The following is a 27,758-nucleotide window of genomic DNA, read 5'->3' on the forward strand; positions in this document are numbered from 1 at the left end:
GAAAAGAAAGTGTGTGTATCTGAAAATGTTGTTTTTAATGTTTCCCTTTAAGACTTGATGTGTTCCAGCTGATATTCATTGATATTCTGTATTCAAAAGGCAGACTGGATTCTCGAGACAGACATCATAAGACAGTCTGGAATCTTAAGGTAGACTTCTTAAGACCGTTTTAAGGCAGACTTGAATGAAAGCGGCTATCCTTTTGAGACGGGGCCCCAAGCAATGGTTAGTCCCCAATCCCTCTTCCCGTCTCCAACATGCTGTATCCCTAACAACCTCCATCCTTAAGGCTTCCCCAAGTGTTTACCTTTCCCTCACAATTTATTCCTCGGAAGAGAAGGAAGGGAGACTGAATCCCTTATGTCCCATTCAACTGGTGGAAAATGCCACAATAAGCAGGAACACCTAGGGGTTTTTTTTCTTCAGGTTCTTCTGTTGGAATACTCATTTGTAAAATTGGTGGAGAGCTACATGCTGGAAAGCATAGTAGGTTGACCCTCCTTCTGTCCTTTTTCTTAATCTGTTAACTAATTTTGGCCAGGTCTGTACTTTGGAGATTATATGTCATTGCACCTTGGTATTTGAAACCCCTGGGGTAGTAGTTCTTGCAGTTGTACCTTGTTCTTCTATCTAGTCTCCAAATGAGATCGATAACCCAAAGTTACTAGACCTTGACTTTGGCTGAGGCCTGTGTTGTGGGCACGTCCCTACCTCACTGCCCTTGGGCCAGCATTGCACTTAGTCATGATGGACACAGACAGCTGTAGACACCACTGAAGCTTAGTTGTTCTTATCACTTCTGTCCACTCTGCTGACAGTCGGTTGTTGACCTGGTGCCCTTGCAGTATGGCGGTGGACAAGTCAGTGTCGTCACTGCAGGCATTGTGGAGCAGTGGTAACATCACCAACTGACAATCAGTCTACCCAGGATCGAATCCTGAACCTGCCGTTGTGAGTTTGCGTCACTTTGAAGAGAAGCGTCTGCTAAATGTCAGTCAACTTTAAATTTAACAACTGGAGGTAACCCCACTGAGCCCTCTGATGATGAGATGTACTCAGCCTAGCAGACCCTCACACACTCACAGGGAAAGTATAACACTGGCTAAAAGTCGACTCTTCTGGGGCAGCTCCCACTTTGGCTGTCATGTGTGAGTAGAACGAAGGTCAGTGAACCAGCTGGTCTATGTTTAAATCTTTTCTGCTCCACTGTCTTCCACACCACCCCTGTCTTCAAGGAGGCTTTTGCAAACAAATGAAATACCCAAAAGGGTGATTCTTATGTTTTTCTGGTCGTCTGAAACATTGGAACTTGCCGGCCAGACTAAACATCTTCAGCATCGTAAATTGGTCTATTATAACGGTTTATGATATAGTGTGGTGCAAGGTACATCTCTTGTCAGGGAGGTTTTCTATGACTTCTATTTTTCCCCTCTGCAGTTTCCCAAAGTATACTGTGAGTAAAGCTATTGTAATTTGTGGGCTTGTGAAATATTTTCTCTGTTGAGCAGGTGAAATAACATGGAGCGAAGCACAACAACAAACTCTCTCGGTATACAAACATTCATGAGTAGTGAGGTGCTGTCAGCTTGGCTGTGTTGATAGCAGTCTCTCGCTTTGGTCTGTGTGGGTTTCCTTTCTGACTTGTTTTTGTCCCCATCTGGCAGATGTGTTTTTTTTCTCTCTCTCCAGTTGTACTGCACCAGACAGGCCTGGCTATCACCAGACCAAGCTCAATCTTTAAAGACTTAACGTTAGTCTGGGGAGCCTGCTCTGTATTTTCTACTGCACAAGAGGCGTGATCAAGGGGCATAATTCAAATGACTCCACACAATTGGATAGTCCTTCCACTAATCAAACCAATGATCCAGGTGCGGCAGGTGGATAAGCCACTTTGTGATTGGTCCCCGCAGATTTGTAACGGAAGCAAGATAGAAACATTGGAGGTTTCCAGCCTGAGCTGCAGGGCAAAATCAAATCACCGGCAGATCGGGCTGGGTTTACCCAGTTTAGCACCACGTCACAAACCAATAAGTTTTCAGAGAAAATGAATTGACCATAATGCTCATGGAAAACATGGCCTGAATTCTTTCAGGTGCCTTTTGATTTTTATGAGCTTGTTAGTAAGACGATAGAGGTCACTGGGTTCTTTTTCACACAGGCAAAAGGGGGTTGTTGTTGCATCATGATCTTGATTGTGAAATCAAAAGTTTGGTTTACTCTTTCTGGTGCAGATAAAGGTGTGAAACCACTATGCTAAAGTCGGTCAGTGTTGTTGATGATGTTTTTGTTGACATAAACTGGCCGGTGTGCTTTCAGCAAGGACGCCTGTTTCCAACGCCCCCACGCCTCTGACTACAGGGCTGTTTGTGTCTTCTCTTCTGAGCAAGTCCTTTTTTCTCTGAGTAAGTGTAGTGTAAGCTGACGCGGTGTGGTATAGATGGTTGGTTGAAAATAACTACTGTCTTTTTGCACCGCTTTATTCATTTTTATAATGAATGGTTTCAGCTTGTGCTGTTTCCTGACCAAAGAGGAGATGAAAAGACAGACAACTCAAGAGTTTGTAATGGGGTGCTGAGTGCCCTTTGAAGTCTGTGTGTGGACTAAGCTATCTCCGCTATTTTAGCAATTGATGTCACCGGCCAAATATGCCTGATTCTTTCCGAGAGAAAGTTAATAATCTGAGAGTATCCACGTGTACAGACGAAACGCATACCACGCCACACCATACCATACCATACGCCGCTGCCTCCGTCTGGGAATGACATCACAGTGACCCAGGATTCCTTCACGTCTCTCAGTGTTTCGGACACCCGCATTCCAAACCCATACGCTGCTCATCCTGCTCCGTGGAATGTCTTTATCAGTCATTTTTTTTCAATCCATCATCCACTTTACAGTTAGTTCTGTTTCTCTTACAATTTACCAACATTACTTCATCAGCTACTTCACTGAACTACCTGGCAAGTGTCTGTTGTTTATTCTCAGATTAAGGGCATGCCGTATTTAATAGGTTTTGATAATCTCACTGGATTTATAACCATGAGAAACCTTTTTAGAAAGACTTTTTAGCTCGGTGTAATGGAGCTCATCTGTCACTGTTGGTTTCTGAACTCTGCCAAATCCACCAGTGTTGCTTTAGCGCTGACAGATTTTGTTTAAGTTAGGTTCTTGTGGTCGTGTGTGTGTGTCCATGTGTACATTCTGTGTCCTGTGTGCTATGCATCTTGTGCATGACCCACTGTTCCACATGTGGTGGGAATGCAGCCCTTATAATGTAAATAAGTAAGTAAAGGAAGTCTTTTATTCATACAGTGTAACCCAACCTTTTGTCTGCACACAGGCAGGCTTAGGCCTATATCATGCTCACAGACAGGCTTAGGGCCTATATCATGCTACTTCTATTCATTTAGCTGAGGCTTTTATCCAAACCATGTGTGAATTATTACAACGGCCAGTCTCTCTGGAGCAGCGCAGGGTTAAGACTCAAGGACACCGTGCTGGCTGCTGGGCATGGAACCCATAGCTTCTCTGGCTATGAAGTGGCTTGCCCAGTTCCTCAGCCACTGCAACACACACTGCACTACCATCATGCCGTATCTCAGTGTTGCAGTGGATCTTCTAGCTGTGTCATTTTCTCTGGTTGATCATGTTGCCGTCACAGAGATGATGACTAATCAGGCCGTTGAAAACAGAGATTAGCAGGAAGTAGAGCCGGTGCCAGCTGCGCTCCGCTGGAATGTTGTTGTCCGGGATCGTCCTGCCATAGCCGGTTGAATCCCAGGTTCTCTGGGGAGAGTTCCTTTATTTATAGCAGCTTTTAATTCTTGGGTCGGAGACCCACGATACCACAGTCTCAAGAACCCGGGGAGCGTGGGGGCGCCAAGCACAATACAGGGTGCCTTGTTCCTGCGCTGCCGCCGGCTCACTGCAGCTCTGCGGTTTTGTGCGTCGCTTCCTGTGATGATTTATTTCTGTCACTTTTGTCCGTATTGTTGTTTTTTTCATTTTTGTATGCGTGTCCTTACATAGCTGTAGCGCTCCTCGCTCACACACTCTCTTCTCTCCTTCTCCTTCTCCTCCTCCTCTTCCTCTTCCTCCTCCTCCTCCTCCTCCTCCTCCTCTGTGCCCCAGATTCTGCAGGGCCGACGGGCAACTGTTTTTTTGTCCGTTGCCAGTTGTGCAGTAGCCTATCTGCTGCACTCTATCTGTGTAGAGTTCTGTCTTTCCGTGTGTTTCGCCATCAAAGGATAATGAGCTGTCACACTCTTACTTGGTGTTAACGGAAAGTGTGTTGTGTCTGTCACCACCACATTTTTGTGTCACCGTGTTTGTGTGTCACCATAGCTGCATGGTGCGTGCGTGTGTGTGTATGTGTGTGTGAGTGTGCATGCATGTATGTATATGTGTGTGTGTGTGCGTGTTTAAAGCTAAACAAAGCTGTTGAAGCATCAGTGGAAACTCACTGGAGTGAGCAGAGTTCAGATCAGTGTAGGTGTGCGATAATGAAGATGAGGAAATTCAGCACAGAGGTTGATTTAGGCGTGTGTGTGTGTGTGTGTGTGTGTGTGTGTGTGTGTGTGTGTGTGTGTGTGTGTGTGTGTGTGTGTGTGTGTGTGTGTGTGTGTGTGTGTGTGTGTGTGTGTGTGTGTGTGTGTGTGTGTGTGTGTGTGTGTGTGTGTGTGTGTGTGTGTGTGCGCGTTTAAAGCATCACACACACATCCCCCTTCGCTCGTTTCCAGCGCAAACCTCAAACTCGGTCGCCTTCTCTGAGAGGAGATGAGATAAGTCGCTGTGCTGCTTTGAGCTCAACGGTCTTGTTTTGTTTTTAGTGTTCCTGCTGAATTGCAGACAAAGGAGTTGCTCTGTCTGTGGCCTCTCAGAAATCTGTCCTTCAAAGGAAACATGCTTCTGTGTGTCTGGCTATTTTTAGTCAGTGTAGTAAAGGAGGCGACACCCTAAGGTCACGAGGAGTAGAGTTTAGTCTGCTTCAGTAGGAGGGCATCGTCAGGTGACTGTTTGGCCTACTGGTTGTCTCATGAGGCTTGTGAGATGTGGTTTCATGATCTGCTCTAATTGAAAGGCTGTTTCAAAAGCCCTGTGCAGGGTTATTTTCATATTTAGCCTACATATCTGTTTAATGAAGCCCAATATGACCTCAAGGTGGTCTTGCTTTTGAAATTGTCTGTTGATGTGTGTCAGTGGCAATACGTTTTGTCAATTGCAATACACACAGACACAGACACAGACACAGACACAGACACAGACACAGACACAGACACAGACACAGACACAGACACAGACACAGACACAGACACAGACACAGACACAGACACAGACACAGACACAGACACAGACACAGACACAGACGAATGCAGAATAGATGTCTCCTCCGTGTTGTGTCCCATCTCCCACGCTCGGTACAACTAGGTGCTCTCCATTCCGTGCGCGCCCTGCCTCCTCCTCTCGAGGTTCCCCTGGTCCGGATGCCTGCCTAGTGCCTATCACCGAGGATCAGGCGTCTCCCTCCCCGTAGCCCTCCCAACGCTCTCCTCCTGCTGATGGAGCTCAGATTACACACAGCTAATAGGAACCACAAGTGTCTTTCTCTCTCCTTCTCTCTCTCTCTCTCTCTCTCTCTCTCTCTCCCTCTCTCTCTCTCTCTCCCTCCATCCCTCCATCCCTCTCCTTCTGTTTCTCCTCTCGCTCCAGCTGCTCTTGCCCTGTGCTTTTACAGCCCCGGTCGGGTAAATGGTTATTTTCTCCCTTAAGTTAGTCTGGCTGCAGTCTGCTAACAGGCTGTTTCACTTTTACTCATTTATGCTCTATTGTAGGGGGAGGTGAGGATTTTGCAATTTCTCTTGCAGTGTGTAAAAGAGAAACTCTGTGTGTGTGTGTCGGTGTGTGTGTCTGTGTGTGTGTGTCCGTGTGTGTGTCCGTGTGTGTGTCCGTGTGTGTGTCTGTGTGTGTATGCTTTGCGTGTGTTTTCATCTTTGTGCGACATCCTGTCTGCGATGTTCACAGCTACTCTCTGGGCTGACAGCTGGCTGTCATCACTTAGATGCCCTGTCTCCTGCTCCAGATGTGTCTCAGACACAGGAGGGGCCTCTCCTCTCCTCTCCTCTCCTCTCCTCTCCTCTCCTCTCCTCTCCTCTCCTCTCCTCTCCTCTTTCCTTGCCTCTGTCCTCTGTCCTTGCCTCTTTCCCCTCCAGAAATTTCCCAGACCTCTGCCCCCCAGCTCCAGGTCTGCCCCTCCTCTCTCAGACGTCCGAGGCCCCCCTGATTACCGTACCGAGAGTTGGCTCTTTTCTCCAGAGCTGCTCCAGACACTGTACAGGCTTCCCCTCTCCTTGGAGCTTCAGGAAGGAGCTGTGCTAACTGAGGAGGTCACTGGGGCATCTGAACTGTGAGCTCATCTCCCAGCGCTGATCAGAAGCTCCAGATGTAGGTCAGCACCACCTTCACATGGGTGGGTGCTGTCCGTGCATATGCTCTGGGTTTGCCATTTGGCATCATGCTCCATATTTAATGCTAAACATCTGCGATATCCAGAGATTGGGTGTCACTTTTTTTTCAAGGTCATAATTTTTTCTCTGTCATCACACAACGTCCCCAGTGTTTCCAGAGAGTTCCTTTCCATCTAGCTAATAGAAGATTTCCATATAATATGAATGGAGTTTTTTTTCTTTTCGTATCTCGTCATGTCGTCATGTGTGTCTCTTTCCTCTCATTCTCCTCTTGAGCGACAGACCTGCTGGCTTCTGCTCCTTACAGCCACAGGCTGCCTCCTAGCCCAGTGCTATCGGTCAGGCCTCAGGCCTGTCTCTCAGGTGGTTCCTTAGCCCAGTACTGCAGTTTAGACCTTAGAACACTCTCTCAGTCGGTTCCTTAGCCCAGTACTGCCGTTTAGACCTCAGAACACTCTCTCAGTCGGTTCCTTAGCCCAGTACTGTCGTTTAGACCTTAGAAAACTCTCTCAGTCGGTTCCTTAGCCCAGTACTGCCGTTTAGACATCAGAATACTCTCTCAGTCGGTTCCTTAGCCCAGCACTGGCATTCAGGCCTGAGAACTGTCTCTCAGATGGTTCCTCAGCCCAACACTGGCATTCAGGCCTGAGAACTTTCTATCAGATGGTTCCTTAGCCCAACACTGTCATTCGGGCCTGAGAACTTTCTCTCAGGTGGTTCCTTAGCCCAACACTGTTATTCGGGCCTCAGGCCTCTCTCTCTCTCTCTCTCTCTCTCTCTCTCTCAGGCAGTTCCCCAGTCCAGTCACCTCAGTGTGGAGAGACCGAAATAGGAGGACTGGAAGCAGATCTCTGCTCTCCTGGGAAGTGTTTTCAGAACAGTGATGAATATGCTGTGAGCGCAGTCCAGACATTGGTGTTTGGCCTGCATGCTTAATTCAGTCGTTCCAGTCTCTCTTGAGCTCCCGACATCAAATTACGTCAGCAGGCAAGGCTGAACTGCGGCGATCCCTTTTGTTTTTCTATTGGCGAGCGTTGTCCGTTGTAAATACTGTATGAGGAGATATGAGGACATATGTTTTCCAAGTCAGTGTTGTCACCCTTGTGCCGTTTTTCCCTTCCATCTGTCTGGATGCTGCTCTGTTCTGCACAGTCTCTTCCCTCTGTTCTCTGAGATGTGTGTGTGCGTGTTTGTGTGTGTGTGTGTGTGTGTGTGTGTATGTGTATGAACGAGAGAGAGGGAAGGAGGGAAGGAGAGACAATGAGAACTGAGAGCAAAACGACCATGAAAGAGAAATCAGAATGGTTTATGGAGGAGAGGGCGTTTTGTTTGTTTGCCTTTAGCCTCGTTGGTGTTGGCTTGAAGCTAGCCACAGGTTTCCTGTTTTCAGAGCCACCATTTACCTCCCCACACAACAGACAGTGCAGCGGGGATGGGGGGCTTTAGCTGACATGACATGAAAAACAAGTGTGTGGTTCACACTCACACACAACACAACACAACACTTACCATGTTCGCAATCAGAGCTGTCAAACAGCACGGGACGCTCATCTGTTTTTATTCATTCATTTGTTTATTTATGTTCCATTGTCCCCTAGCGAGCTCAAACCTTTCACTTGCGGTCTCCCTTTGAAATTTCAGAGAACTCACAGTCCACCCCCCCCCCCCCCACCCCCACAGCGTGAGTGCGAGAGGAAGAGAATGGCACTTTGTTTGTGTTGCATTACAGTCTTGGTCTCACTTGATTACACTACTTTCCCTGAGTGCTGCTGTACATTAAACGCCATGTTTTACACCCAAGCACTTGCAGATGAGCTTCATGCTCATGGGAGAGCTGTTTGGAGAAGGATTTCCTACCCGAGATGAGCTGTCCACTTCCACTCTCTCTCTCTTTCTTTCTTTCTCTCTCTCCCTCTCTCACTCTTTGTCTTTCTTTCTATTTCTCTTGCTCTCTCTCTGCTTCTCGGATTTTAATTTAAACTGTTGCCAGGGTGATGCCTGACTAACGGGACTTGCTATCTCGGGGGTTGCCATGGTGCCGGTGGCGTTGTGAAGGCCTTGTGTGCGTTGTGTTTGCCTTGCCTCTCCTATGGCTGTCTGACAGGAGTGGTCCTCTCATCCGTGGCCAGGGCCTGGAAAGAGAGTCTCTCTTTTTCTCTCTATCTCTCTCTCTCTCAGTTTTCTCTCTCTCACCTGTTATGTGCAGGTCCAACCAGGCCTTGGAGAGTGAACCCGTCTCTCTTTCTCTCTCTCTCTCTCTGCCTCTCTCTCTCTTTCTCACACATGTTCTTGTTCTCTCTCTCACCTATTATGTGCAGGTCCAACCAGGCCTTAGAGACTGAGCCAGTCTCTCTCTCTCTCTCTCTCTCTCTCTCTCTGGCCCTGTCTGTATGTCTAGCTGACTGACTAATGGTTCCTCTGTGGAACACAGAGGTCTGCTGTGGGCCGTTTGGATCGGCCCGGTTCTGATGCCTCGGCGACCTCGGCGACCTCTCCGCGTCTCCTTATTTACGGCCTCTCCGAGCAAGCGAGCACTCACAGTCGGCTGCATCTTTTTTCGATTTCGATATTTTTGGTGCGCGCCGCGCCGTGCTGCTCAGCAGCTCGCTTTCTTTTTCAAAGCGTTCCCACATTCCACATGTGGTCGGACGATGCCAAACTGCTTATTTGAATAATGTCTGTGTGTGTGTGTGTCTGTTTGTGCCTCTTCTTGTCCACGCTCGGGCCACGTGTGGTCAGTCCGGAGAGCCCTGGTGTCTCTCACTCGAGGGCCTGTGGCCGAACACGCCCGAACACGTCTCCCAGACAGTGTCCCTTAGCGACTGGTCAAGCATGAAAGCTCCCGCGCTCCTGCTAGCGTGCCGTTAGCGTGTCCCCGGGAGCGTGGTGGAGTGGCCACGAAGTCGGCCGCGTGGTGACAGACAAGTTTTGAAATCTCCGCGTACGGGGGCCCCCTTGCTCTAAACGATCCCAGCTGAGATTGGACACGGCAGGCGTATGGGATTTCAGACTCCGAGGGAGAGCGTAGTCGGAGGGCTGTTGCATGTTGCATGTTGTTTGTTGGTAGGGGTGGTGGTGGTGGTGGGGTAGGGGGGGGTAGGGTCTGTGGTCTGCGTGACGTTGAGGGGCTCGGGCAGCGTGATTACAGCTCTCTGACGACGCGAGCGCTGCTCGGGGAAATGGGAAGCAGGCCTTCTGGTCAGGACGGAGGCCAGCGCTCATGTGTCCCCAATGAAGCTTCATTTGTAGGGTCTGTGAGGCTCGTTTTAAGTCTGCGCCTCGGGGAATACAAATAAACAGACACAGAGTGTGTGTATGTGTGTGTCTGTCTGTGTGTGTGTGCGTGTGTGTGAAAGAGTCATGGATGTGCATGGATCTTATTGTAACCATGTCTTTTTTTGTGTTCTCCTCTGCAGGACCCAGATTGGAGTGTGCAGCCGATGGCTTCCTGAACCCCAGCCTGCCCCCCCTCCTCCTCCCCCCACCCTCCTCCCCCTCGACTGTGTTCGTCCCCGCCGGGCGGCACCAGAACCATCGGCTCGGTGATGAATCACACTCCCAGCCCCCACATGACCGAGGCCAGCGGCAAGTCCGGGTCGGGCCTCCTGTGCGGCCTGGGCCTGGGCCCCGACCGGGTGCGCTCTCCGGACAGCCTGACCCACACGCCCAGCCCCACGGGGGGCACCCCCAGCTCCAGCCCCCCCCTGCTGCTGTCGCCCGGCCTGGGCTGCGAGGGCCTGAGCCTGGGCAGCCTCGGGGGCGGAGGCGGCGTCGGAGGCGACTGGGAGAGCCGCGAGGAGCTGCGTCTGCGGGAGCTGGAGGAGGCGCGAGCGCGGGCCGCCCAGATGGAGAAGACCATGCGCTGGTGGTCCGACTGCACGGCCAACTGGCGCGAGAAGTGGAGCAAGGTATGTACATATACAGTATATACCTATATAGTCTACTTATATCTGTAGACATTATTCTATATAGTCTACTTAATCTCTATTGTCTACACAACTGTACTCAACCTGCACTTGGTATTTTAATGCTTCTTTGCACTCCTGGTTGGATGTCAGCTGCATTTCACTGGCTCTGTCCCTGTACTCTGCTAAATGACTAGGATTGACTCAATTATAATAATTTAAATTATTGAAGTTGAATTGAATCTAATCTAATCTAAAAATGGCAATATCTATATTTTTATAATTTTTATGTGTTGTACTTTGAAAGCAAAGATTGACCGGAGTCAAATTCCTTGTTTGTTCATGCAAACCTGGCCAATAAAGCTGATTGTGATTGTGATTGTGATTGTGATTGTGATTGTGAAAGGTGCGGGCGGAGCGGAACCGGGCGCGTGACGAGGTGCGCCAGCTGCGGCAGCGTCTGGACGCGCTGACCAAGGAGCTGACGGGGGCGCGGCGCGAGCGCCAGGAGCTGGCCGCCGAGAACGAGCAGCTGCGGCAGGAGGCCCAGCGACTCCGCGCCGAGCACGGCTGCGCCGCCTCCTCCCCGACCTCCACCTCCTCCGCGTCCTCCTCCCCGCCCGTCGCCCCCGACAACAAGAGCCCCGCCGCGGGGGGCGAAGGACTGGGCTCTCCGGAGCAGGAGCCGGTCAGAGACGTCAGCAACGACAAGCCGGAGCACAAGAAGGTGGGCAACCAGTCCACACACACACACACACACACACACACAATGCATATCACACACACACACACACACTTTGCATCACACTCACATATTGGGCAACCACTGCACATACACAAACACACACATGGTGCATATCACACACACAGTCTGTGCATCACACTCACATACTGTGTACATCACACACACATATACTCCGTGCATCACACACACATACTCTATGCATCACACACACATACCGTACTCTGCATCTCACACACACACACACACACACACACACTGTGCACATCACACACTCATGCTCCGTGTATCATGCACACATTGTGCACATCACACACACACACACACACCCCGCGCATTGTGCACACACAGCATATCACACACACATACTCTGTGCGTCATGCATGCACACAACGCTCCGTGCATCATGCACAGAGAGTGTCAGACTCGTCAGACACCACAGTTGTGTTGAAAGTCCCTCCAGTGTTGCAACGCTGTTATCGCAAAATCATCAATTTACCGCATTGTTTTTTTGACGCCTCACAGTTTATTCTCTTCAGGAAATTGCGGAAGATTGGCTATTAGATAGCAACAGCCATGAACACAGTTGTGAAATTGTAAATAATATTAGAGGTTTGAAACATTTTGTTTTACAAATCACCACATCACTGGATTTTGGCTGGACAAAAAGAACATTTAAAAAGACACAGAACAGTGAAACTGGAGGATCTGCGAAGAGACTAATTAAAGGATCAATCAGCCTATTGCTACAAGGAAGATATAGACTAACTGGTCTAACCCACATCCAGTGAATTATGCTAAGCTATGCTAACTGGTCTAACCCACATCCAGTGAATCATGCTAAGCTAAGCTAACTGGTCTAGCTCACATCTAGTGAAGTTAGGCTAATGTTGTTTCTCTCTTATTACACTCATAGAGAAGAGAAGGTTATGTATCTATCGTCTTGTCTATCTCTGAAGTAGACAGCAGATGAGCTTATTTTCCAAACATTTAGTTGTGTTTCTTTCAGAGGTATTTTAAACAGGCCCTCACATTCAGATGCCATCAGTATCCTCAACACTGTTTGTTTCTGCACATAGTTTGCAAACACATGACATGACCCAGATGTCACCTCAGAGGTGCTAATGCTCAAAAGGCTGGTGTGGTGTGGACTGCACTGTGGAAAGCAGAACAGGAGATGCATCACTGTGGTTATGCAAAATTCAAAGCGAAACTTGACTCAGCAGCGACTCAGCAAGTCCTTGGATGCAGCCAAATCCGACAACTCGATATCCGCCAGTGCATGTAGAGTCACAACAGCCTTTCAGGGAGGCTGAAGCAGCCATTTTGTTTCCCAATTAGAACAAATGCTTTTTAGCACCGTCGGCTGTATGACTAAGCAGGCACCAGAGTGTTAATGACGGCCATCAGCATCATTGTTGTGATACAAGGCCTGCTGCTCTGATGATGATGATGATGGTGTGTGTGTGTCTGTGTGTGGGGAGTCTGTATCCGCTAATGGTGCAACACGCCAAGGGCTTGTGTGTGTGTCAGCAGAGTGCTGCTGGTGCAATCAATGTCCTAATTATAGTCCTTTTTTCCCCCACATACACACACCTTCACACACACACACACACACACACATACACAGACACACGCACACGCACACACAGACACAATGCCTGTGTGTTCGTGTGTGTGTTGAGGCCCTGCCTGGGGACACACTGCATTGCGACTATAGTCAGGAAACCAAAAGGAGAGTGTTGCAAAATGTGACCCATCTGCCAGAGCAGAGGAGAGCAGAGCAGAGCAGATATGACTCTCAGACATGCAAGCATTCCCTCCCCACTGCCTGCTGCTAGATGGGGGATTTCCTGGGACTGGAAACATCCGGTTGCATGTGGCTGGCTTTTAACTGCCCTTTTCTCCTTTAATATCACAGTACACACACACACACACACACACACTCACTCTCTCTCTCTCTCTCTCTCTCTCTCTCTCTATCTCTCTCTCTCACACACACACACACACACACACACACACACACACACACACACACACATGGAGGTAGCAGCAGGAGCAGGCGTGGACAATGCCAGTGTCCAGCTCCGCTTCTCCACTTTAATGCCACAGTCACACACACACACACACACACACACACACACACACGTGGTAGCAGCAATAACAGGTTTGGACAATGCCAGTGTCCAGCTTTGCTTCTCTCTGGGGGGTTTCTGCAAAGCTGTAGAAGTCCAGAGTGCAGTCCAGCCACGGTCATGCACACACGCCCTTACACACACGCACACACCCTCAATCACGCTTCATCCCTCACACACACACACACACACACACACACACACACACACACCCTCAATCATGCTCCACCACCCCCCCCCCCCCCCCCACACGCACACACACGCACGCACCCTCACACGGAACAGAACACAACACCTCCCACAACTGGAGGGAAGGTCATCACTCCCTAGCCCAGCTCTGCAGATGGAGGAAGAGACTAAATATGTCTTTGTTCCTTTGTGTGTGTGTGTGTGTATGTGTGTGAAACACCTCACACTCTGTTTCTTTATGCCCTTGGTGCTCTCGCTCTCCCCCCTGGACACGCTTCAAGTCCACGCTGCTACTGCTGCGTGAAGAAATGTGTGCCACCTCCGTTTCCCTCCTCTGTTGTGTTTGGAATAACGCGCACACTTCTCTCTCTCTCTCTCTCTCTCTCACTCGATGACAGACGCACACACACACACACACACACACACACACACACACACACACACACACACACACACACACACACACTCAGAGTGTTGCCACATGTATACAGTATCACCATCAGCCAACCAAATCTCAAATCTTGCCCTCTGGGTCCCTCTGGTGGTGAGCATCTGTCAGTGCGTCTGTTTATTTTCTTCTTCTTCCAAGCGAGAACACAGCAGTCTCAGGAAGTTGGCTAAACACGTACTGTGTGTGTTTGTCCTTGCACGGCCAAACCTTTGATATGCAATCCCTTCTGCGCAGCGAGAGGAGGGGAAGAGAAAAGAAGGGAAGAAGAGGGAAGAGAAAAGAGCAGTTTTTCATTAGTGATCCTCAGAGCCTGGGAAGTCCATCTTGCGCAGGCAGGAAATGAGGCGGTCGGCGAGGGAACAAGTCGAAAGGGAACACGATCGCTTTTATGTTGCCCTCTGCGCGGCTTTTGATGACAGGCCGCCTGTTTCTGAGTGTAAATATTTACGCCAGGTTGGGCCTGCCAGTATCCAGAGAAGGAGGTGCGAAACCAGACTTTCATGTATATTTGTGTTTCTGTGTGGAATCATAAAAGGTGAGACATTTTGAAGGTGAAGGTGATTTATACGTTCACAGAATGCCAACTGGCCAAGCAATCCTCTTTTCCCATGTCCCCACTTAATCTTGCTCGCCGATTTAATAGTCTTGGCTATAACTCTCTCTCTCTCTCTCTCATTCTCTCTCTCCATCCCCCCTTCCGTCCCTCAATCTCTTTTGCTCTCTCTCACTCTCTCTCTCTCTCTCCTTCCCTTTTTCACTTTCTCTCTCTCTCTCTCTTGCTCTCTCTCACTTTCACTTTCTTCCTGCCTATCTCTCTCCCTCCTTCCCTTTTTCCCTTTCTCTCTCTCTCTCCCCTCCTCTCTCTCTCTCCTACCCTTTTTCACTTTCTCTCTCTCTCTCGCTCTCTCTCACTTTCACTTTCTTCCTGCCTATCTCTCTCCTTCCTTCCCATTTTCCCTCTCTCTCTCTCTCACTTTCTTCCTTTCTCCCTGCCTATCTCTCTCCCTCCTTCCCTTTTTCTCTTTCTCTCTCTCTCACTCTCTCTCTCCTTCCCTTTTTCACTTTCTCTCTCTCTCTCTTGCTCTCTCTCACTTTCACTTTCTTCCTGCCTATCTCTCTCCCTCCTTCCCTTTTTCCCTTTCTCTCTCTCTCTCCCCTCCTCTCTCTCTCTCCTTCCCTTTTTCACTTTCTCTCTCTCTCTCGCTCTCTCTCACTTTCACTTTCTTCCTGCCTATCTCTCTCCTTCCTTCCCATTTTCCCTCTCTCTCTCTCTCACTTTCTTCCTTTCTCCCTGCCTATCTCTCTCCCTCCTTCCCTTTTTCTCTTTCTCTCCCCTCCTCTCTCTCTCTCCTTCCCTTTTTCACTTTCTCTCTCTCTCTCGCTCTCTCTCACTTTCACTTTCTTCCTGCCTATCTCTCTCCTTCCTTCCCATTTTCCCTCTCTCTCTCTCTCACTTTCTTCCTTTCTCCCTGCCTATCTCTCTCCCTCCTTCCCTTTTTCTCTTTCTCTCTCTCTCTCCCCCCCTCCTCTCTCTCTCTCTCTCTCTCCCTCCTCAGGAGCTGGAGCTGCTGGAGGCTCTGCTGCGCTGTAAAGCGGCGGACGCGTTGGAGGGCTGGGACGCGCGTAGCGTTAGCAGCCTGCGCTCGGCTCTGAGCCGACAGGACCGCGGCGGTGGGGGTGGCGGGGGCGGTGGGGGTCGCCTGCAGCTGTGGGACGAGCTCTGCCCCCCGGAGGAGGAGCCCGGGCGCATCAACGCCCTGCAGCTGCGCCTCGACGAGTCCCAGAAGGTCCTGCTCAAGGAGAGAGAGTGAGTCCTGTGTCTGTGTGTGTGTGTGTGTGAGAGAGAGAGAGAAAATAAAACAATAACACTGGCGAACATGTGACATAGTATCTTTGCCAAATGGTCTGAATGAGTAAACGAGGGTAAGTGAGGTGAGTGCAGTACTCTGTAGTTGCACGTTATAAAGCCACATCTCGCCTCAGAGGAAGCACTGACAGTTTATAAACCCCACACGTAGCCTCAGAGGAAGCACTGACCGTTTATAAACCCACACGTAGCCTCAGAGGAAGTACTGAGAAAGAACCTCTGAAGAAGTCTAAACAATTACAAGTTGGTGCTTTTCAAAGAATTTGACCATTTAAGATGCTGACCATAGCAAAGTTATCACCAGGACTATTTAGACCAAAATGCCAGAAATATGTATTAGTCCAGAATTCAGCTGCCCGCATCATATCTCGAACACCCTTCATTCACCACATCACTCCTGTCCTCCATCAGCTTCACTGGCTCCCGGTTCAGTTCCGCATCCAATTTAAAGTCCTCTTGTTCACTTTCAAGGCCATTGGAACCTCTCCTCCCCATATTTGTCTGATCTCCTCCATGTTCCCACTCCCACTCCCGCTCTCTAAGATCCTCTTCCTCCATACACCTGTCTGTCCCCACCACCCATCTCACCACCATGGGGAGCAGAGCATTCAGCCACTCTGCTACCCGTCTCTGGATTTCAGCACCGATTTGTTTTCCGACCAACAGTGTTCCGTGAACATGACCAACTGAGCTCAGTGTTAATAATGGCCGGTGTTCTCCTTTAGTTGAAAGTACAAAGTAAAATCACGCACATCCGTAAAACATATTAGCTGGGTGCGAGATCAAAAAATGAATGTTGTTTGATATGTGTTTGAAGGCACATGAGAATAAATTATATGGTTCGCTCCTGTTCTCCATATGTATTTCTGTGTTCTTGTGCACGTGAGTGGTCCTGTTGGGTTGGTGTGCCTGTGTGGCCATGCCTAAGAGTGTGTGTGCTAAATGACTGCCTGTAATGATGAGTAAATGTGTTGCAGGGACAAACAGTCTCTGGGCAAGAGCATCGAGAAGCTGGAGGGTGAGCTGAGCCAATGGAAACTCAAGTATGAGGAACTGAGCAAGAGCAAGCAGGAGGCACTCAAACAGGTACACACACACACACACACACACACACACACACACACACACACACACACACACTCATACACATACACACACACACATTCAGGATCTCTCACATACAGTATACGCACAATTTCAAAATCATTTCGCACATCTACTTTCACACTCCTACGTTCACACCCGCAAATAAATATTCATCCACAATTCATGTAATTCATAGGTCACATGCAAGCACACACACGTCACACATAAATACACACACACACACACACGCGCACTCACACACACTCTTATTTTCTAGCTCACAAGTTCTGTGGCTAGACCTCGAAGTTTAAAGGTTATCTGACAGCTGCCAGTTGACTCCTTCACCTCGAATGGGAAACTCTCGGAGAGGACCTGCTCCAATTATCTGCGGCTCCGCTGATGAGTGCTACTGACCACCTGAGCCGCAGTGGCCAGAGAGAGGGGGAGAGGGGGGGGGCACATTGTTCCCCCCAAGGTCACGTCAGAGCCGCCATTAAAAGAAACCAATTTTCTCCCTCTGAAGCCATCCTCTTTGTCAGGATGCCACCCTTTGTGCACAAGTCACCTTGGTCTGGTGTGTGTGTGTGTGTGTGTGTATGTGTGTGTGTGTGTGTGTGTGTGGCGCGTGCTGATGTGGACTTTGATGTGCAGCAGAGCTGTTAATGGCTGCTGTGACGCCCCAGCCCACCCGAGGCTCTTAAGTCCCTCTATCAGCCCAGCGCCCCCTCACACAGGCCCCCATATCAAAGACCCACGGCTGCACCTCCTGCACTGCCAGAGCATGGGCGGGCACACACACACACACACACATACTGTACACACACAAACACACACACACACCTGCGCTGGCACAGATTATGACTTCAAATGCACATATGCGACACACAGCCACCAATGACGTCTGTCTCAAAGGCTGTGAGATACGTTCGTGCTGGTGTCTATTTGTGTGTGTGTGTGTGTGTGTGTTGAGGTACACACATACACACATATCACTTTCTTTCATGTGTGTAGACTTTTGAGTTTGTTTCTCGGCTCCGTAGAGTTCATTTCAGTAGTTAGTTGTGGATGTATGTGAGCGTGCACGTATACACTTACATGTGAGGTTATGTGCCTGTCAATCCCATGTGCTTCAGCAGGGGGCACTGTAGTTCCACAGGCAGGCATCATCAGCACAGGCTGTGTGTGTGTGTGTGTGTGTGTGTGTGTGTGTGTGTGTGTGTGTGTGTGTGTGTGTGTGTGTGTGTGTGTGTGTGTGTGTGTGTGTGTGTGTGTGTGTGTGTGTGTGTGTGTGTGTGTGTGTGTGTGTGTGTGTTTTGGCACGGAGGAGCCCCGATAAAGGTGCTTTGAGACTGAAGCTTGAGCTAGCGACGTAGCGTTCTGACGCCAGCTCATGTGTCGCTCCCGCTCAGTCATAGCACAGAGAGCTCACACCCAGCCTGCCTATAGGAGATTAAACAGCACAACAGCTCGCTCTCTCTCTCGTCTGCTGCTAGTTTGCTCACTAAATTAATCCCCCCCCCCAAATAAATATATATATTAAATCAGCTGACATATGAAGGGTTTTAGCACTCTGAGGAGGTTTTGAAGTCGCCTTTCTGCTCCGTTGATCCGTGTCAGATGGCACATCTGTGGCTGTGTTGCCTGTTGCCCTAATGCTTTGTGTGTGTGTGTGTGTGTGTGTGTGTGTGTGTGTGTGTGTGTGTGTGTGTGTGTGTGTGTGTGTGTGTGTGTGTGTGTGTGTGTGTGTGTGTGTGTGTGTGTGTGTGTGTGTGTGTGTGTGTGTGTGTGTGTGTGTGTGTGTGTGTGTGTGTGTGTGTGTGTGTGTGTGTGTGTGTGTGTGTGTGTGTGTGTGTGTGTGTGTGCGTGCTCTACCTCAGTTGAACTTGCTGAAGGAGCTGCATCAGGACGAGCTGGGCCGCATGTCTGAGGACCTGGAGGATGAGCTGGGGGCGCGCAGCAGCATGGACAAGAAGCTGGCCGAGCTCCGCGCAGAGGTGAGACACCCCACAGCACCAACACGGCACAACACAGTATAGCTTACAGCACAGCACAGCACAGCACGGCACCACACTGTACAGCATACAGCACAGCACAGCGCAGCACAGCACAACACTGTACAGCAGCACAGCACAGCACAGTTACAGCACCACACAGTACAGCACACAGCACAGCACCACACTGTACAGATTACAGCACAGCACAGCACAGAACAGCACAGCACAGCACATAACAGCACAGCACAGCACAAAGCAGCAAAACGGTGCAACAAGCACACACACAACACACAGGCGTCTACAGCGGCACTTTTTGATCCTTCGATGTCAACTCTTCTTATCATTGTGAATGATTGTTCACCCACTAATAGGGAGCGTGAGCTGGGTTTAGACCGTTGTGACACAGGTTAGATTCACCCTACTGATGATGTGTTGTTGCAATGGGAATCCTGAGAGAAGAGAGGAACCAAAATGTTCAGACAGAGCAACAAGCACCGCAAGACCCTACAGTACAGCACAGCATAGACCAGCACAAAGTGTCATAGAACAACTTAGCTGTTGTCTTGATGTGAAAGGAAAGGCTGACCGCTATACAGCAGGCACCTTTTATTTAAAGGGGAACTATGCAGGTTTGGCGATTTTTGTTGCTGCTTTTGCTTTTTGGTTTCACTAGCTTTACGCTTGCAGGTTTCTCTGCAGAGCTTCCACTACAGCTTTAGCCCGTATATTTAACAACACTTTATGAGCATGATCGCGAGGCTGGAAACTTTCTGTTTGTCAGTGCCACCGGCCTGTAATAAGTCAAATAACCATTCCGATGACTCCGAAGCTGATCAGTTAAGGCAAATTAAGCTAAAAAAAACTTGCATAATGACCTTAAGTGACACAGCCTCACAACAGATGGATGCTGTTGTCATTCCACTATGTCCTCACAGATCTGGACCTAATTGACCCATCTGAGAGACTGCTGTGTTGTGTAACTGTGGCCCTGCAAAGCCAATCGAGTTCTCCGAAGAGGAGCCAATTCAGGTGGAGAAAACTACAATTAAATGCGCTTAGGTCTAGCCACGGGGGTCTGATTTTACCCCACCTGATGTGCACTACTGAGAGAGTCAATAAACACACACACACACACACACACACACACACACTTAGAGATGTGGAGAGTACACCGGCTGCTCTCTCTGAGGCTTTTAATTAGCCGTGTATTGGAGTTCTGTGTTGACATTGATTGGTTCTTTGAGGCCATTTTGATAAAAAGTCCATGTTCAGCTGAACTTGGGAAGGTTGTCTTGATTTCCTGCAGGACCCAGGTACATTACCTAACGCCAGCAATATATCAAGGACTCTGCAGTGTACGCCACACACACACACACACACACACACACACACACACACACACACACACACACACACACACACACACACACACACACACACACACACACACACACAAACTTTATAGTCAGACCCAAGCACGGCAGCCTCCCTCCCCACTGTCAACACATTCTATTGAGAACTCCCCTAGATTATTATGATAAGATGCCACAACATTATATAGATTTTTATACTCTATAGAAGTAAAGTTAGAATTAGTTTAGAATTGGTTTGAACATTACTTTACAATAGAAGGTGTGTTCAGAATGTGTGTGTGTTATGCTGGAGGACTCGGGGGTGCATGTCGGTCCCCTTGGCTGTGATGAGTAGTGGTCCACTGGTGCCCAGTCCACTCTCCTCCTGTAGACCTGTGGACCCAGGCCGCATGGGCACGCTAGTCTTTATTTACAGACGACAGGAACTCTCCCACTTGCCCTCTTTCTGCCTCTCCCTCTCTCTCTCCCTCTCTTTCCTTCTCTCCCTCCTGCTCTCTCCCTCCCTTGCTGTCTCCCTCTCCCTGTCTTTCTCTCTCTCCCTCCCTCCCTCTCTCTCCTCCTGTCCCCCCACCCCCTCTCTCTCCCTCCCTCCCTCTCTCTCCCCCTCCCTCCCCCTCTCCCTCCCTCTCTCTCTCTATCTCTCCCCTCCCATTGTCTGTGCCCGGTATCTGGCCATGGCCGTCTCTCTGCCCATCTGCTTTGCGTCACATGCTGCCCCTGGTCCCTTGCCCGCTCCGCTCCGCCCTGTGGTAAATCACTGGCACGGGCCGGGTGGGGTTTTTGGGCGGGTGGCGGGGGTTGGTGATGGCATGTTTGGCAGAGTGGCGAGGCTGTGTTGGCGGGTGCTGTGGCGCGGCTCTTTGATGGGGTGTTTAAAGCGCTGCGTCCTGCGGCTGCTCAGGTTGCGGCTCTGGTTCAGGCTCAGGCTCTCAGGCACCCGTCCCAGAATCCTCCAGCCTCCAGCAGGGGCCACGCGCTCCGCCTGGCACCCTCACAGGCCAGAGCAGCACACACACACACACACGAGACCACTCTCTCTCTGTCTCTCTCTCTCTCTCCCCCTCTCTCTCTGTGTCATTCTCTCTGTCTGTCTCTCGCTCACTGTCTTTCTCTCATTCTCTCTCTCTATCTCTCTCACTCTCTTTCTCTCTCTCTCTCTCTCTCTCTCTCTCTCTCTCTCAGGTACTCCGTCTTTCTGTCTCTCTGCTGCACCTCCTCCTCCTCCTCCTCCTCCTCCTCCCCCTCGCTCTCTGTCATCTCTCTGATGCTGACTCTCACTCATTTGATTGATCCTCTTCATTCTCTCTATCTCTCTCTCTCCCTCCCTCTCTATCTCTCTCACGCACCCTCTCCCATCTCTCTCTCTCTCTCTCTCCCTCCCTCCCTCCCTCCCTCTCTATCTCTTTCTCGCTCTCCCCCCTTCTCTCTCTCTCCTAATTTCACCCTATCTGTGTCCCCTCCTCCTGTGGGAGTGAGCAGTAAGTTAGTGTGCGCCGCGCATGGCTAATGTGCTAGCAGGCAGGCGTTATGAGGAGTTGGGTTGGGTTGGGTTGTGATGAGGTGATGAGAGCAGAGGAGAGGTCGCAGTGGAGGTGGGGGAGAAGGGGGGGGGGGGGGGGGGGGTTGTGTGGGTGGATGGGGACGGGTTGTGTTGATGAGACGTGGGAGGAATGTTCCGGCATGTTTAGGGCGTCTCAGCAGGAGACTGCTTCTTCTTCTTCCCCCCCCCATGAAGTCGCCCGTTTTCTGAAGAGTCCTCAGATGCCCTGTGGAAGCTTTTTCTTCCTCTCTTCTTCCCTCTCTCGGAGCAGCTCAATGAGATATCACAGGCCATTTGATGGGGACGTGCGCTCATGCATACACACTCGCTCACACACCCCTACTGTGTCATCTCTAATACCTCCAAGGTCTCATTAATATCGCTCTCACTGTATCTCTCTCTCCGTCTCTTTCTCTCACCTGTCCCCACCCTCTCCCCCCTGGCTCTCCGTCTTCTCTCCTCTCTCCGCGTCTCTCTCTATCCCTCTCTCCGTATCTCTCTCTCCCTCTGTCTCTGCCCTGCGTCTCCTTCTTCATTTCTCTCCTTCTCCTGGTTCATTTTTAATCGCTCCCTCTTTTCTCTTTTCAATGCTGTTTTCTGTATCATTATCTTTTCTTATTCCTCCTTATGACTTATTCACTCTTTCTCTCTCTCTGCCTGTCTCCCTCCATCTCCATCTGCTTTATGACCATCTATCTCTTTCTCTCTCTCTCTCTCTCTCTCTCTCTTTCTCTTTTCTCTCTCCCTCTCTCTTTCTCTCTATTTCCCTCCATCTCTGCTTTGACACACTCTCTCTCTCCCTCCTTTTCTGTCCTCCTCTGTCTCCCTCTGCCCCCCCCACACGCAAACTTTATGTTTTATGAATAACTCTCTCCCTCTCCCTCTCTCTCTTTCTCTCCCTTTCTTTCTCTCTCTCCTTCTCTCTCCCCCCTTCCTCCCTTTCTGTCTGCCTTATAACTAACTCTCTTCTCCATCTCTCTCTCCCTCCACCCCCTCCCCTTCCTCCCCCCTGTCTGCCTTATGACTAACTCTCCCTCTCTCTCTCTCTCCCTCCCTCCCTCCATCCTCCCTCCTGCTCCCCCGGGCCCCGTGTCTCAGATGGAGCGTCTGCAGGTGGAGAACGCCGCTGAGTGGGGTCGGCGCGAGCGCCTGGAGACGGAGAAGCTGGCGCTGGAGCGGGACAACAAGAAGCTGCGCGCCCAGATGGAGGACCTGGAGGAGCAGCTGGCCCGCAAGCGCAGGCAGGCCGCCACCGCCCTCGACTCCGACCTCAAGAGCATCCAGGCCGAGCTGTTCGAGAGGAACAAGGTGGGCCACGTCGCACGCACACACACACACGTACACGCGCGCACGCATTTGTACAAACAGTGGGCACGCATACAACCAGTTGCTCTCACATGCAAACAGCTGTGCAAATATATCTGTACATACACACACACATGCACTCATTCTCACTCTGAAGGGTGCTCTCTCTTTCTCACTCACACACACACACACACTCACACACACACACACACTTGCACACTAGAGCCTTTGGGTGCACACTAGACGCACGTCTCTCCTAAGTGTCCTAACGCTTGTGCGTTCCATCATTTGTGTTGCCCCTTACGCAACTCCATCAGGGTCCTTTTAAGGCGTGCTCACACCTGCTGCATGGCGGAGTCGTAGCAGCATCTCAAAACAGCCTGGACAAGTTGTGCTGTGTGGTGGAGTGCAGTGTGTTAAGGAGCTGAGCTACAGTAGATGAATTTATGGATAAATGGATTAATTGATTATTTGGTTGATTAATTGATTTATTGGTTGATTGATTGATTGATTTCTTAATTGATTCCTTTGATCATCCCCAAAGGAAATTAGTTTGTCATAGCAGCCAGACATATCAAAATTCAGATTTCAACATAGATGAAAAGTTGACATCACAGGCTCAGACTGTCAGATTTGGTGCATAAACTCACTAACACTGTAGTGGGGAAAGAGTGTTTGATGATCTTTCGGCCCCCATTGTCAACTTCAAGGCAGCGCTGCCACTGTGGACTCCAAGGCACTCAACCACAGCCTACAGTAAACCACAACCCTTGCCATACCCTAGTGCCTTTTAAGCAGCACTGCCTTGAAGTCGACGGTGGGGGCCCAAAAGACCATGTATTGCAAAGAGTGAAGTGATCAGAACATGGAAATACAGGCCTCATTTTAAAGCTTCAAATCAAATCAGATCAAAATCAAATGATCAATGTCTTATCAAAAATGTTGTATGTTAGGGAAAGTATGTTAGGGAAATAATAGCATATGGAGTCCAAACCGCTAAGCCCTGCTACCATCGTCGTGTGCCCTACCGTAAGGTTGTTGCCGTTAGACGTTCTCTTCAAGACTTTGGATTCCATTTCGGTGGCTGTTATCTGGCTGTGCGGTGAGATAATTGCTCACCGCGGGAATATTCTCATTTGAAGCATTTCATTCAGAGCCCTTAAAAGGGACTTATCCTTTTTAGCAGATATCAAAATGTTCTCACGAAGTGGACATTATCCCATGAAATGGAATGAGTGTCATCACAAATTAGTGCTTCATGCGTGGCTGTTATTCCCCAGTCAACATGAATCTGCGTTTGTTTACTTGATAAAGCATTTGAAGGCACACACACACACACACACACACACACACACACAGGAGTGCACCTGCAGCCATGTGTGTCAATAATACACACACACACACACACACACACACACACACACACACACACAGAGAGCTTCTCTACACTCCCACCTGCTCTCTGTTGCTGCTGTGTGTGTTGTGTGTCGAGTTTTGTCACTTTGATTCGTCTTTCATCTTCTCTCTCCCACTATGGGCTGCCCTGGTTCCCAGGAGGCAAAAGAGGACACTCAGACTGGATGTGTCTGCTTCTCTATAGGCGTGTGTGTGTGTTGTGTGTGTGCGTACGTGTGTGTGTGTGTACGTACGTGTGTGTGTGTGTGTGCGCGTACGTGTGTGTGTGTGTGTGTGAATGTGAGCAAGAGTGTGGAAATAAAAACACTTAGTGCTGGCTCTTTATGAGTGCCATTACTGCAGGCACAGATTTATGGAGTCCGCCTGAAGCACTCCAAACACACACACACACACACACACACACACACACACTCTCTCTCTCTCTCTCTCTCTCTCTCTCTCTCTCTCTCTCTCTCTCTCTCTCTCTCTCTCTCTCTCTTTCTCTACACCACACCACATCAGCAAATCACTCTATCACCTCTGAAAGTGAAGTGAGTGACAGATTTAGAAAGAGAGAGAGAAGGAGGGGTACGGAGAGAGGGATACAGGGCAGAGCAGGAGATGTGTGAGCAGGAGATTCCAGATGTGACACTGGGACGCCCGCTCAGGGTGCGTCGGACACACCACTGGAACTGTTCTCCATCTTCGGTGTGTGTTGGAGTAGAAGTGCCCTCCTTGTCTCATATGTTTGCAGGGCGTAAAGGAGATAGTGTGTTTATTTTGTGTGTACGAGTGAGGGAAGAGACTGATAGTGAGCAGATCGGCCTGTGTGACAGTGTATGATGGTGTAAGGAAGATTGATGTAGAGAGATGGTGTGTGTGTGTGTGTGTGTGTGTGTGTGTGTGTGTGTGTGTGTGTGTGTGTGTGTGTGTGTGTGTGTGTGTGTGTGTGTGTGTGTGTGTGTGTGTGTGTGTGTGTGTGTGTGTGTGTGTGTGTGTGTGTGTGTGTGTGTGTGTGTGTGTGTGTGTGTGTGTGTGTGTGTGTGTGTGTGTGTGTGTGTGTGTGTGTGTGTGTGATCGAGAGAGACACCATATTTATGTTTGAATGCATATGTGTGCGAGAGCTGAAGTGTGTGTGTGTGTGTGTGTGGAGCGTCAGTATGAAGGTATAATTGGTGCGAAAGTCACGAGCACATTTAACTGGAGATTTCGCATTCGCACACTAAAGTCACAAATGTGTAACCGTACATTTGAAGTTGTACATATTTTTTTCATACCTTGTTAACACAAAATAGGGCTACGGGTTCACGAATCCGTTTTACAAGTTCACAAAACCGTTTTACAGATACACGAATTCTCACCTGTGCATCACAAGTTCCTGGCCTCATCCCCTCGAGACTTTTGCCCCACTTACACTGCAACGATTGGGGCAAAACACATTCGCACATCCGTGTTTCATAGTCTGAGAACATGCACAACATTCGTGCATTTGTAAACCCAAATGTGAACTAATGCAACAGAAGTTGTGCATCTGTGAAATATTTTCTCATTAATAAAAGTCTTGCACGACTACAAGTGAATTGATACAAGTGCTTGAGTCTACATCTGCGAGTTTCCGTCGCTGTTTTCCGGGGACGAATACTTTTGCACCAATTATTCCACCTGGCGATGTGCAAAACCGATTTGTACTCGTGCACACAGAGAGCATCGATCGAAAACAAAACAAGGAGGCCGGATCTGGATCGCGCCCACACATCCCTGCTCATAGCCTAACCTCCGCTTGTTTCCTCATCAATATAAAGGCCAAGGACGCACAATTTGTAGATTTTCTTTTCACAGAGTGAGAAAACATATTTCGGAGTGATTATTTGCACCCGGGTGTAGCCTAAATAGTGATATGGAGGCATTTTCTTATTTGCACCCAAACCTGTAGCCTAATGCGTGCAGAAACAGATGGGATGGCCTACCTAAATCTAAAGTTAGGATTTTTAAAAACAATCTTTTTGATGGAAACGTGGTGCTAAATTCCCATAAACTTGTTCAGTGAACGGGTAAAACCGTCCGTTTGTAAGCAAAATCAAGAATTACGAGTTTGTTTACCGTCACCTAGCAACCAGAAGATAGTCAAATATTATTAGGCCTAGTCCATAGTGTTTTACTAGAATCGTGTAGGGTAGCGGGAAAATACATTCTCCGGTATTTTGAAGTTGGCAGTTCAAATCCTATCCAAAGTTTTCCCACTTCTTTTTTTTTTTGCATGCCTAAATAGTTGAAAGACTTGTTTTCTGTAGAGGAGTTGACTAGAAGCGTTCTACTCACAACGGTAGCCTTTCTATAACTAAAATAAAACTAGACCTATTGACAGGTTCATTATAAGCACAAACTCTTATTTGCCGCGAGGTAACGTCAAAGAAAAGAGAGTCGTTCGCACATACTTTCACAATATTTTATTTTGGCATGCAAAAAAAAAAAAAGAAGTGGGAAAACATTACATGGGATTCGAACTGCCAGTCTCAAAGTCCCGAAATGCATTTACCCGCTACCCTACACGATTTTTAGTGTAACACCATGGACTACTAATATTTGTCTATCTTCTGGTTGCTAGGTGACGGTAAACAAACTCGTAATTCTTGATTTTGCTTACAAACGGACGGTTTTACCCGTTCACTGAACAAGTTTATGGGAATTTAGCACCACGTTTCCATCAAAAAGATTGTTTTTAAAAATCCTAACTTGTTAGATTTAGGTAGGCCATCCCATCTGTTTCTGCACGCATTAGGCTACAGGTTTGGGTGCAAATAAGAAAATGCCTCCATATCACTTAGGCTACACCCGGGTGCAAATAATCACTCCGAAATATGTTTTCTCACTCTGTGAAAAGAAAATCTACAAATTGTGCATCCTTGGCCTTTATATTGATGAGGAAACAAGCGGAGGTTAGGCTATGAGCAGGGATGTGTGGGCGCGATCCAGATCCAGATCCGGCCGCCTTGTTTTGTTTTCGATCGATGCTCTCTGTGTGCACGAGTACAAATCGGTTTTGCACATCGCCAGGTGGAATAATTGGTGCAAAAGTATTCGTCCCCGGAAAACAGCGACGGAAACTCGCAGATGTAGACTCAAGCACTTGTATCAATTCACTTGTGGTCGTGCAAGACTTTTATTAATGAGAAAATATTTCACAGATGCACAACTTCTGTTGCATTAGTTCACATTTGGGTTTACAAATGCACGAATGTTGTGCATGTTCTCAGACTATGAAACACGGATGTGCGAATGTATTTTGCCCCAATCGTTGCAGTGTAAGTGGGG

At 49.0% G+C, this 27,758-nt stretch overlaps 1 protein-coding gene across 3 annotated transcripts in view; it reads left to right on the top strand.

Annotated features, from left to right (window-relative positions):
* ccdc102a (coiled-coil domain containing 102A) overlaps positions 1-27,758 on the top strand; it is an 81,992-nt gene that overhangs the window by 25,699 nt on the left and 28,535 nt on the right. For all 3 annotated transcript variants that reach the window (XR_009940702.1, XR_009940703.1, XM_062549877.1), the window contains exons 2-7: positions 9,881-10,372; positions 10,776-11,096; positions 15,443-15,693; positions 16,731-16,839; positions 18,717-18,833; positions 22,845-23,054. Coding sequence is in view for 1 of the 3 variants with exons in the window: in XM_062549877.1 (XP_062405861.1) it covers positions 10,010-10,372; positions 10,776-11,096; positions 15,443-15,693; positions 16,731-16,839; positions 18,717-18,833; positions 22,845-23,054 (1,371 nt within the window). In the remaining 2 variants the exon portion in view is untranslated. The remainder of the gene's footprint in view (positions 1-9,880; positions 10,373-10,775; positions 11,097-15,442; positions 15,694-16,730; positions 16,840-18,716; positions 18,834-22,844; positions 23,055-27,758) is intronic.

This window comes from Sardina pilchardus, chromosome 11 (genome assembly GCF_963854185.1).
Source record: "Sardina pilchardus chromosome 11, fSarPil1.1, whole genome shotgun sequence".
NCBI lineage: Eukaryota > Metazoa > Chordata > Actinopteri > Clupeiformes > Clupeidae > Sardina > Sardina pilchardus.